At 53.3% G+C, this 12,252-nt stretch overlaps 1 protein-coding gene across 2 annotated transcripts in view; it reads right to left on the minus strand.

The window, feature by feature from the left end:
• The window catches only part of KCNN1 (potassium calcium-activated channel subfamily N member 1), a 36,197-nt gene that overhangs the window by 3,597 nt on the left and 20,348 nt on the right, over positions 1-12,252 (minus strand). The window contains exons 5-9 of one of the 2 annotated variants that reach the window (XM_014587297.2): positions 9,433-9,574; positions 6,484-6,594; positions 4,813-4,940; positions 2,789-2,797; positions 718-787 (exon numbers count right to left, since the gene is read on the minus strand). In XM_014587297.2, coding sequence (XP_014442783.1) covers positions 718-787; positions 2,789-2,797; positions 4,813-4,940; positions 6,484-6,594; positions 9,433-9,574 — 460 coding nt within the window. The remainder of the gene's footprint in view (positions 1-717; positions 788-2,788; positions 2,798-4,812; positions 4,941-6,483; positions 6,595-9,432; positions 9,575-12,252) is intronic. The other variant, XM_006147174.3, reaches the window with a different exon arrangement.

A 12,252-nucleotide genomic window follows, 5' to 3' on the forward strand; every position in this document is an offset into this window, starting at 1 on the left:
CTCTCTCTCTCTGTCCCTCTCTGTTTAAATTGAAAAATAAGGCAATTCTTTTTAAAAAAGGAATTAATTTTATTATTTATTTATTATTTTTAATTTACTAAAGGGCACATGCGCTCACCAGAGAGAGAGGGAAAGTAAGAAAGCAAACCACCAGGTCCAGGACGCAAACCATGGCCAGCCATGTGGGAGCTCAGTGCCTTAATCACCAAGCCATCTGCGATCCCCTTCCCCAGGCATAATTTTCTTTCTTTTTTTAAAAAAAATTATTTTATTTAACTTTATTTTTTCATTCATTTATTTATTTCAGTTTGACCAGAGAGGTATAGCGTGAGAGAGAGAGAAAGAGAGACAAGCAAGCTGCCAGGCCCGGGACTCGAACCGCTGTCAGCCATGTGGAAGTCTAGCTCCAGGGCCCTTAACCACCAAGTCACGTGCCAGACCCCACCCAGTGTAATTTTCAATCCTCAGGATCCAGGACTTAAACCACAGTCCATTACGTGGGAATCCAGCACCTTAACCACCATGCCACCTGCTGGCTAGACTCTGGCTCTGACAAATCCATGCCACTCTCTAGGGAATGTTCAAAATAAATCAATAAAATGAAGATTTCATACACCGAAGTGGATTTCCAGCGTCTCCCTCCCCACTGGGGCCTCTGGTCCCCTGGACCCTGCACCCTGTCCCTCCTTCCTTGGGAGCGGGCCCCACCCCGCTCACCTTGGCCAGGTCTGCAAGCGTGTTGGTCTGATCGCTCAGCTTCCCTTGTTCGATCTTCACACTGCGGAGCCTGGGAAGACACCGGGGGTGGACAGCGTCAAGTGGGGGGCCACAGCGGGCCGAGGGGCCTTCATGCACCCCACCTCCTTCACCATGTGAGCCCAGAGGGGATCAGGGACCCTGCAGGCCTGCAGCGAAGGCTGCAGGACAGGGTGGGAGGCTTGGCCACGCCCTCCAGCCCCTATTGGCTAGCCCTAACTACAGGCCCCGCCCACACCAGTGACGCCCCATGCACTTGATCCCACACCCCCTAGTCCCTATTGGCTGGCCATAACCACAGGCTCCGCCCACACCAATGACGCCCCAAGCACTTGATCCCACGCCCCTTAGCCCTTATTGGCTATCCATAACCACAGGCCCCGCCCACACCAGTGACGCCACATGCACTTGATTCCAGAGCAAACAGAAGCCTGAAGCCTGCAAGGACCCACCAGGCCCTGGCAGACAGGAACTCTCCCACCCAGCCCACGGGAGGAGACTTACTTTTGAGCCCTGGGATGACCGGGCAGAGCAGAAAGAAATCACAAGGCATTTTAATCTCAGTGCAAGAGTGTCCGACCTGCACAAGCCTGCCCACCACCCAGGTGTACCGCCACAGGACCGAGCGGGAGTCCTGCATGACCGAGGGTTGGACCCAACTTCAAAGAGTCTGGTGCCAGCCCCTAGGACGCATGTGTCCTCTGGCCCCTCCTCCCCATCAAACACAACTGCATGCCCCAGAGCTGGCGTTTTGTCCAGAAAACTATGCCCACGATGTCTGCTGTGGGGGAAACGCAGGCTCAGAGAAGCAATGTCACCCACCCAACCCCCAGCAGGATCCGAACGCACACCGGCCACGTGGCCTCATGCCCGTGTTCCCTGGACACCTGCCCACAGAGAACAGAGCTATAGTGCTATGATGTGTGTGTTCCACCCAAACTCACTTATGTTTCCCCCCAGATTCACACAAGGAGCCATGGTGATAGGATTAAGAATGTGAAAACTTAATCCAGGGGCTGGCAGGAGGCGAGGTGGTTAAGGCGCTGGACTCCCACATGGCCGACCACAGTCGGAGTTCTGGACCTGGCAGCTTGCTTTCTCACTCTCCCTTTCTGTCTGTCTCTCTCTGGTCAAAATTGAAGAATAATGATAATAAGGGACCAGCAGGTGGCGTGGTGGTTAAGGCGCTGGACACTCCCACATGGCCAACCACGGTTCGAGTCCCAGACCTGGTGGCTTGCTTTCTCACTTTCTCTCTTTCTCTGGGTCTCACTCTGGTCAAATTAAAATAAAGATGAATGAATGAATTAATTCTTTTTTAAAAAAAGAATAATGATAATAAATATAATTTATAATAGAGACCACCATTTGGCAGCAGATGGTGGAGCAGTTACGTGGCTGGTCTCCCACATGGCTGATTGTGGTTTGAGTTCTAAGCCTGGTGGCTTAAAACCCACGCCAGGCACATGTGTGTGCATGCCCAAGATCCCAAGAGGACAGTGGTAAAGGGATTGTGGCATGGCCATCCCTCCTGGGGGTTGATTTCTCTCTTTGTCTCTCACTGTCTCTGTCTCTCTCTCTCCAGCGTGCGCATGTATCCTAAGGCAAAAAGCTCTAAAAAATAGAGAGGGACTAGGGACCAGCAGGTGACATGGTCGGTTAAGGTGCTGGACACTCCCACATGGCCGACTGCAGTTCGAGTCCCGGACCTGGTGGCTTCCTTTCTCACTTTCTCTCTCTCTCTTCCTAATTTTCTCTGTGTCTTTCTCTAGTCAAATAATAATAAATGAATGAATAAACAAAATTAAAATGCCTGGCCATACCCACAGGCCCCGCCCACACCAATGACGCCCCAAGCACTTGATCCCACGCCCCTTAGCCCTTATTGGCTATCCATAACCACAGGCCCCGCCCACACCAGTGACGCCACATGCACTTGATTCCAGAGCAAACAGAAGCCTGAAGCCTGCAAGGACCCACCAGGCCCTGGCAGACAGGAACTCTCCCACCCAGCCCACGGGAGGAGACTTACTTTTGAGCCCTGGGATGACCGGGCAGAGCAGAAAGAAATCACAAGGCATTTTAATCTCAGTGCAAGAGTGTCCGACCTGCACAAGCCTGCCCACCACCCAGGTGTACCGCCACAGGACCGAGCGGGAGTCCTGCATGACCGAGGGTTGGACCCAACTTCAAAGAGTCTGGTGCCAGCCCCTAGGACGCATGTGTCCTCTGGCCCCTCCTCCCCATCAAACACAACTGCATGCCCCAGAGCTGGCGTTTTGTCCAGAAAACTATGCCCGCGATGTCTGCTGTGGGGGAAACGCAGGCTCAGAGGAGCAATGTCACCCACCCAACCCCCAGCAGGATCCGAACGCACACCGGCCACGTGGCCTCATGCCCGTGTTCCCTGGACACCTGCCCACAGAGAACAGAGCTATAGTGCTATGATGTGTGTGTTCCACCCAAACTCACTTATGTTTCCCCCCAGATTCACACAAGGAGTCATGGTGATAGGATTAAGAAGGAGAAAACTTAATCCAGGGGCTGGCAGGAGGCGAGGTGGTTAAGGCGCTGGACTCCCACATGGCCGACCACAGTCGGAGTTCTGGACCTGGCAGCTTGCTTTCTCACTCTCCCTTTCTGTCTGTCTCTCTCTGGTCAAAATTGAAGAATAATGATAATAAGGGACCAGCAGGTGGCGTGGTGGTTAAGGCGCTGGACACTCCCACATGGCCAACCACGGTTCGAGTCCCAGACCTGGTGGCTTGCTTTCTCACTTTCTCTCTTTCTCTGGGTCTCACTCTGGTCAAATTAAAATAAAGATGAATGAATGAATTAATTCTTTTTTAAAAAAAGAATAATGATAATAAATATAATTTATAATAGAGACCACCATTTGGCAGCAGATGGTGGAGCAGTTACGTGGCTGGTCTCCCACATGGCTGATTGTGGTTTGAGTTCTAAGCCTGGTGGCTTAAAACCCACGCCAGGCACATGTGTGTGCATGCCCAAGATCCCAAGAGGACAGTGGTAAAGGGATTGTGGCATGGCCATCCCTCCTGGGGGTTGATTTCTCTCTTTGTCTCTCACTGTCTCTGTCTCTCTCTCTCCAGCGTGCGCATGTATCCTAAGGCAAAAAGCTCTAAAAAATAGAGAGGGACTAGGGACCAGCAGGTGACATGGTCGGTTAAGGTGCTGGACACTCCCACATGGCCGACTGCAGTTCGAGTCCCGGACCTGGTGGCTTCCTTTCTCACTTTCTCTCTCTCTCTTCCTAATTTTCTCTGTGTCTTTCTCTAGTCAAATAATAATAAATGAATGAATAAACAAAATTAAAATAAATCATTCTTGGGACCAGCAGTAGGTGTCATGGCTATGTCACTGGACTCCCATGTAGTCAACCGCAGTTCGAGTCCCGGACCCGGTGGCTTAAACTCACACCAGGTGGGTGAGCGTCCGTGCCCAAGATCCCGAGAGGAGAATGGAGGAGAAGGGATTGCGGCGTGGCCATCCCCCCTGGGGGGTGATGTCTCGCTTTCTGTCTCTCTGTCTCTCTCTGTCTTTTTAGCGAGCGCACGCGCCCTATGGCAAAAACCTCTCCAAAATAGATAAATAAATAATCTTTTTAAAAAAAGAGAGAGATGGGGGCCGGCAGGTGGCTTGGTGCATAAGGTCACTGAACTCCCACATGGCCGACTACGGTTCGAGTCTCGGACCTGGTGGCTTGCTCTCTCACTTTCCCTCCCGTGTCTTTCTGGGCAAATTTAAAAAAAAAATTAAAAAAAAAAAGAGAGAGAGAGAGAGAGACGAAAACCAGCGTCTTGGCTCTTGCTTGGGTGGTTCCCATGACTACAAAGAGTCTGTGGCAGCCTCCTCTCCCACCCCTGCCCAGAGATGCTGCACCCCCAACCATAGACCACCTCGTTGGGGGGCAGATGGGTGCCAGATAAGGTCACCCTGAGCTGCCTGCCCCAGACCTGGCCTGCTCCCAGGGGCCATGGCTGCCTCCGCGCCAGGCGGACACAGAAACAGGATCCGGAAAGGTGCTGGACTTACTGATGGATGGCTTGGAGGAACTTACGCTGGTGTTTCCGAACCCGGGCGTGGTCTGGCTTCTTCACCAGCCTGGTGTGTTTGTAGATGAGCCATGTCTCCCTGAGAACGTTAGCGGCGGCATTTTTCACCTGGGGCCAGAAAAAGAATGGTTCCTCAGGGAAGGTACAAAATGAAGGTTCTAGAAACTTCTAGAAACTTCCAGAAGCTCTCAGAAATAGCTCTCTGGGATGCTCGGACTATAAGACAGGGCTATCAGTGAACCTGCACAAGATAACCTTTCCCTGGGAACCAGCAGTTGGCGTAATGGCTATGTCACTGGACTCCCATGTAGTCGATCGCGGTTCGCGTCCCAGACCCAGTGGCTTAAAACTCACGCCGGGCACGTGTGCGTGCGTGCCCAAGATCCCGAGAGGAGAATAGAGGAGAAGGGATTGCAGCGTGGCCATCCCCCCTGGGGGGTGATTTCTCACTTTCTGTCTCTCTGTCTCTGTCTGTCTGGCGAGCGCACATGCCCTAGAGGGAAAATCTCTCCAAAAAAAAAAAAAAAAAGATAACCTTTCCCTAATTAAAAAATATATATACAGGGACCAGCAGTTGGCGTAATGGCTATGTTGCTGGACTCCCATGTAGTCAACCATGGTTTGAGTCCCGGACCTGGTGGCTTAAACTCACGCTGGGCACGTGTGCGTGTGTGCCCAAGATCCCAAGAGGGGAATGGGGGAGAAGGGATTGCGGCGTGGCCATCCCCCTTGGGGGGTGATTTCTTGCTTTCTGTCTTTCTGGCGAGCGCATAAACCCTATAGCAAAGAACCCTCCATAAAAAGGAAAGAAAAAAAATATATATATATACACACATATGTGTATATATGTGTGTGTGTGTGTATATAATATATTTTTTATTTTTGGAGAGATTTTTGCTATAGGGTGTAAAAGAGATATTTTTGCTATAGGGTGCATGCGCTTGCTGGAGAGACAGAGGTAGAAAGTGAGAAATCACCTTCCAGAATGATAGCCATGCCGCAAACCCTTCTCCATTCTCCCCTCAGGATGTTTGGGCACGCAAGCATATGCACCCAGTGTGAGTTTCAAGCCGCCGGGTCCAGGATTCAAACCACAATAGATCATGAGGGAGTCCAGTGATGTAACGATTACACCATCTGCTGGATCTTCTAGGTACATATTTTTAAAGAATTATTTCATTTTATTTATTATTATTCTCTAATTTGACCAGAGAAACAGAGAGAGAGAGAGAGAGAGAAAGCCACCAGGTCCAGGACTCGAACCACATTCAATCATATGGAAATCTAACACCTGAACCACCACACCACCTGATGGCCCTATCTAGATATTTGTCATTTGCTACAGGGCATGTACGCTCACTGGAGAGAAACAGAGACAAAGAGTGAGAGACAGAAAGCGAGAAATCACCCCCCAGGGGGGATGGCCACGCCGCAATCCCTTCTCCTCCATTCTCCTCTCGGGATCTTGGGCACGCACGCACACGCGCCCGGCGTGAGTTTAAGCTGCTGGGGCAGGCAGGACTCAACCACACAGTTGGCCATGTGGGATCCAGCCACCTTCACCAGATAACGGGCTGGGCAGAGGGAAGGTAGGGAGGGTCTTTGTGTGCTGATGGGGGAGAGGCGGCCTCAGAGCAGGCAGGGCCCTTACCCGCTTGGTGAGCTGAGTGTCCATCATGAAGTTGTGAACGTGCTTCTCGGCCTTGGTGAGCTCCAGCTTCCGGGCCACCACAGCCACCACGAGCGCCGTGCAGCCAGCTCCCTGCATGCGGGGAGGAGGCAGGGGAGCATGTTAGCGCCCTGCCTCCAGGTTGCTCCCTCCTCCAGGAAGTCTGCCCTGATTTTTCCCTTGCCCTTACACTGCAAGCCCCGATTACCAAACCCATTTGCTTCTTACCTATCTGGGAAGCAGGTCCCACAGACAAGCTCATCCCATCCCCACAACTCCAGGACAGAGGACTGACTCTTCATTGAATTATGCATTTTAAAAATAATTATTATTGTTAGTATTATATTTTGTAATAATTCTTTTATTTAACTTTATTTCTTATTTATTTTCATTTGACCAGAGAGGAACAGAATGAGAGAAAAAGTGTAAAAGCAAGCCACCAGGTCCGGGACTAGAACCATGGTTGGACATGTGAGAGTCCAGCCCTCTTAACCACCACACCACCTACTGACCCCTTATTATATATTTTGTTCTTCGACTTATTTATTTATTCATCTTTATTTTTATTTGACCAGAGAGGGACAGAGTGAGAGAGAGGGAAAGTGAGAAAGCAAGCCACCAGGTTCGAGACTCGAACCGCCATCGGCCATGTGGGAGTACAGAGTTCTTAACCACCTCGCCATCTGCTGCCCCCCCCAATTATATATATATTTTTTTCTTTTTTGGAGAGGTTTTTGCTATAGGGAGCATGTGCTCACCAGAAAGACAGAGACAGAAAGCGAGAAATCACCCCCCGGGGGGGATGGCCACGCCGCAATCCCTTCTCCTCCATTCTCCTCTCGGGATCTTGGGCACGCACGCACACGCGCCCAGCGTGAGTTTAAGCCACCGGGTCCGGGACTCGAACCGCAGCCGACTACATGGGAGTCCAGCGACATAGCATTACACCAACTGCTGGTCCCAATAATTATATTTTTAATGCTTTCCTCTTTCTTTCTTTCTTTCATTCTTTCTTTCTTTCTTCCTTCCTTCCTTCCTTCCTTCCTTCCTTTCTTTTTTTCTTTCTTTCTCTTTTTTTTTCCTTTTTCCTTCCTTTTTGCCATAGGGCAGGCACCACCATGCCCAAATGCTCTCTCTCTCTTTTTTCAGAGAGGGTTTTTTTATACAGGGCACATGCGCTTGCCAGAGATACAGAGAGACCGAAAGCGAAAAACCACCTCCTTGGGGAGAATCCCAAGCCACAGTTCCTTCTCTGCTCTCCTCTCGGGATCTTGGGCATGCAAGCACACACACCCCCAGCATGAGTTTTAAGATGCTGGGTCTAGGATTCGAACTGTAGTCAACCTCGTGGGAGTTCAGCAACATAACCATTACACTAACTGCTGATCCCCGGAATTGTTTATTTAACTGAATCGAATTTTATTTTCAAACTTTCTTTTAAGAATTATTTTAGGGGACCAGAAGGTGGTGTGGTTAAAGGCGCTGGACACTCCCACACGGCCAACTATGGTTTGAGTCCTGGACCTGGGTGGTTTGCTTTCTCACTTTCCTTCTCTCTCTCTCTCTGTCTGTGTGTAACTCTCTAGTCAAATTAAAGTAAATGAATGAATAAATAAATAAATATTTTGTATAAATAATAATAACAAATGGATAATATTAAGAAGAAATCTTTAAAAAAAAAAAAAAAAAAAAAGATTTATTGGGACCAGCAGTTAGCGTAATGGCTGTGTCGCTCAACTCCCATTTAGCCACCCGCGGTTCAAGTCCCAGACTCGGTGACTTAAACTCATGTCGGGCACATGTGTGCATGTGCCCAAGATCCCGAGAGGAGAATGGAGGAGAAGGGATTGCGGCGTGGCCATCCCCCCTGGGGGGTGATTTCTCAACTTTCTGTCTCTCTGTCGTGTCCTCTGACAATTTTTGAAAACCATTTTTTTATGTATATATGCATCTATTTATTTGTCATTTTTTTAAAAAAGAATTATGTTATTTGTTAGTTTAAAAAATGTGTCTGAAAAGATACAGTTAGAGACAGAAAGGGAAAATGAGAGAGCAAGTCGCTAGATCCGGGACTCGAACTGCGGTCAGCCATGAGACACGAGAGCGAAGGAACAAGGTAGAGACCGGGTGGGCTGACGCACTGAGGAATGAGAATGTGCCTGAGCTCGCGGGCGCAGCCGGGTGCACTCCCCTTCAGCGGGTGTATGCAAAGGGTTGGTCGGGCAGGAAGCTGGCGAGGCCTCCCTCGGGCTGTGCGCCCGGGGCTTCCCAGGGCTGTGTGCACGGGCTGCCCGGGGATGGTGCACTGGGCTTCCCCAGGTTGTATGTACGGAACCTCCCTGGGGCTGTGCACATGGGTACTTCCCGCGGCTGTGCGCATGGTGTACACGGGGCCTCCCTGGACAGTGTGCATGGGGCTTCCTAGGGCTGTGCGCATGGGACCTCCCTAGGGCTGTGCACTTGGTATACACAGGGACCTCCCGAGACCCCGAGACAGTGCACACGGGGCTTCCCAGCTATATGCCTGGTGCACACAGGCCTCCTGGGGCTGTGTACACGAGGTCTCGTAGGGCTGTGCGCATGGGGCCTCCCTAGGGTTGTGCACATGGGTACTCCCCCCGGCTGTGTGCATGAAGTATACGGGGCCTCCCCGAACAGTGTATACGGGGCTTCCCGGGGCTGTGTGCACGGGGACTCCCCAGGGGTGTGTGCCTGGTGCATACAGGGTCTCCTGGGGCTGTGTGCACGGGGCCTCCCGGAGTTGCGTGCACGGGGCCTCCCGGGGTTTCGTGCACGGGGCCTCCCAGGGCAGTGTGCACGGGGCCTCCCGGGGCAGTGTGCACGGGGCCTCCCAGGGTTGCGTGCACGGGGCTTCCCGGGGTTGCATGCTCGGGGCCTCCTGGGGCGGTGAGGACGGGCCCTGGCCCTTACCATGATGCCGGTGAGCAGGCACACGCCCTTCCCGCAGTAGGTGTGCGGCACCATGTCCCCGTAGCCGATGGAGAGGAACGTGATGGAGATCAACCACATGGCTCCCAGGAAGTTGCTGGTCACTTCCTGCTTATCATGGTACCTGGGGGGGCAGGAGGGGTGGTGGGGAGGACTCAGTCTACACTGGTCCCTCTGGCTTCACCATACCCGGTGGGGCTGACCAGGAACTGAGCCTTGAGACCCAACCGGGGGTGGGTGGGTGGGTTTAAAGCGACAAGGTGCCCCTGGGGGGGGTACGAGGTTACCACCCGGACCCTTCCTGCGTCCCTCCCAACCGGGACGCCTCCCCTCCCCAGCCCTGGTGACAGGCCAGAGAGGGGCCCGGGTGAAGGCATATGCACGCGTGTCCACGCCTGTCTATCACGCACCCCTCCCCCCTTGCAAAGACAGACAGACAGACAGATGGGGACACGAGTGGTTCCGAGCACTAGAAGCGGCAGGGAGTGGAGGTGGGGGGATTGAGGTCAGATAGCAGGAAGAATTTCCCCAGCCAGTCCAAGGAGGGAGGACGAGTTGGGGAGGAAGTAGGTTCTGGGGGGTTCAGGGATGGAGGGGGCGGCTCGTTTCGCTCTGGGGCTGTATTTCCATACCCCAGGGGACAGGCCTCAAGGCCTAGGGAAGGACCTGAGTTTGTCCCAGCCACAGCTGGGCTGGGGAACCTGGCCTCAAGAATACAGCCAACTCAGGTGCGGAGAGGCCAGTTCTCTGGGTCTGGAGGTGGCTCAGAAATCCCCTCCAGCCCCTACTCTGAAACCCTCTTGGCATTTTCTTTTTTGTGTGTTTGGGGGGTAGTTTTTACTATAGGGCACGTGTGCTTGCCAAACAGACAGAGAGACAAAGCGAGAAGTCATCCCCCAGGGGGGATGGCCACACCACAATCCCTTCTCCATTCTCCTCTCGGGATCTTGGGCGCGCACGCACACGCGCCCGGTGTGAGTTTAAACCACCGGGTCCGGGACTCAAACCGCGGTCGACTACATGGGAGTCCAACGACATAGCCATGACGCCATGTGCTGGCATTATTTTGATGTCTGGGTCCATTTGGCCTCACTGGAGGGGGTCAGGGAGCCCGTTCTAACCCAGTCGCAGGTCTGTGAACCCCAGGTCAGCTCCTGGACCACCCTTGGGAGGTTACAGAGTCAGAGGTGGGTTCAAGAAGGTGGTCCCCGGGCTGGGACGAGTGGGGGCGTAGGGGGAGCTTCAGGGGACTGCGGTGCAGGGCAGAGCGGGTGACAGAGCCCCGAGGATAGGGCTGGAGAGCATTCCAGAGTGGGTTAAGAGACATGAGAAACCCCCTTCCCACAGACTGGCTTGTTGAGGTCCTCAGTCCCCCTAAAAAGTTGGACGCTATTTCAGGTTCCTCAAGTCTGGGATTTTAGATGAGACTAGAGGACACCCCCCCTTTTTATTTATTTTTTAATAGATTTTTTGCCATAGGGTACATGCACTTGTCTGAGAGAGACAGAGAGATCTCCCTCCAGGGGGGATAGCCACGGAGCAATCCCTTCTCCATCCTCCTCCTAGGATTTGGGGCCTTTGGACACTGTGCCAGGTGTAGTTTTCAGGTTGCTGGGTTCAGGACTCAAACCCACAGACTGGGCCAGATGGGATTCAGCACTTCAACCGCCATGCCACCTGCTGGCGAAGGAGCCCGTCCTGGGCCCCAGTCACCCCAGCGCCTTATGGGAAAATCCCACGCCCACTCCCCGAGGCCCCGCCCCCAGGAGGCGGGATTGACAGGAAGCCCGAGGGCCTCGAACCCAGAGCTATGGAGTAAGAGGAATCACCCCAGCGCAGGGGTGGGAGGCATGCGGGACGCAGGGGGGTGTGGGGCGGAGCGAGGCAGGCGAGGGGGCTTCAAGCGTTGTCGCCGGGCTCAGAATTTAGGATTGGCTGCCCGCCGGCCCTGCCCCGGGTCCCCACCCCACCTGCAGTGTCCAGCCTGGAAGTCCCTCAGAGTCTCAATTTCCTCATCTGTGACTCGGGTCCACAGCCCACCTCCTCCCAGGGCTGATCAGAGCAAATTCCTTCTGGACATCCTGAAGGCTGGGCCAGTTTCCCATCACCCCAGCCTCGCTGAACTCCGGGAGAAAGAGGTCCCAGCTCGCCTCACCCCTGAGAGGGTCAGCTGCCATGGGGAACACCACCGGTAAGCCCCCGCTGTAAAAGCCAATGCCCTCCCTCCTCTGCCTTTCACAGACCAGGACCCCAGCGCTCAGAGAACATGCCAACCTCGCCGGCTCATCCTGGCCTCCCTGGTCCTGGCCTCCCAGCCTCCCTCCCTCCCTCTCGGCAGCTAATCTTAAATTCCTGGCGGGTGGGACAGAGGCAGTTCTGTGCACATAGCTGGCCAGCGGTAGGACTCACATGTCTTCCCTAGCGTCCGGCCGGGCGGGCAGATGGGAGAAGGAAAGTTGATTAATTAAACGTGGGGAGAGGGGGGACAGAGGACCAAGGGGAATGGGGTGGGGGGGTGTCCCTGTTCCTGCAGCCTCCACCACCAGATCAATGGTCAACCTCCTGCAGGGCGGAGGGGCCCAGAGAAGGCAGGACTGGGACCCCTGGGAAGTTAAAGGGAGTCAGAGCAGGGACATCCCTCCCTGGGTGTGTGTGGGGGGGACTGGGAATAATTTAAGACACAGATGGAATATCCCCCCGATAAAGGGATGAGGACCAGCAGGCATACCCCAGCCTGGGAGGAGAGAGGGTGTCAGTGGGGTTTCTTTCTTTCCTTTTTCTTTCTTTCTTTCTTCTTTTTTT

Source organism: Tupaia chinensis, unplaced genomic scaffold (assembly GCF_000334495.1).
Source record: "Tupaia chinensis unplaced genomic scaffold, TupChi_1.0 Scaffold000201_1, whole genome shotgun sequence".
Taxonomy (NCBI): Eukaryota; Metazoa; Chordata; class Mammalia; order Scandentia; family Tupaiidae; genus Tupaia; species Tupaia belangeri.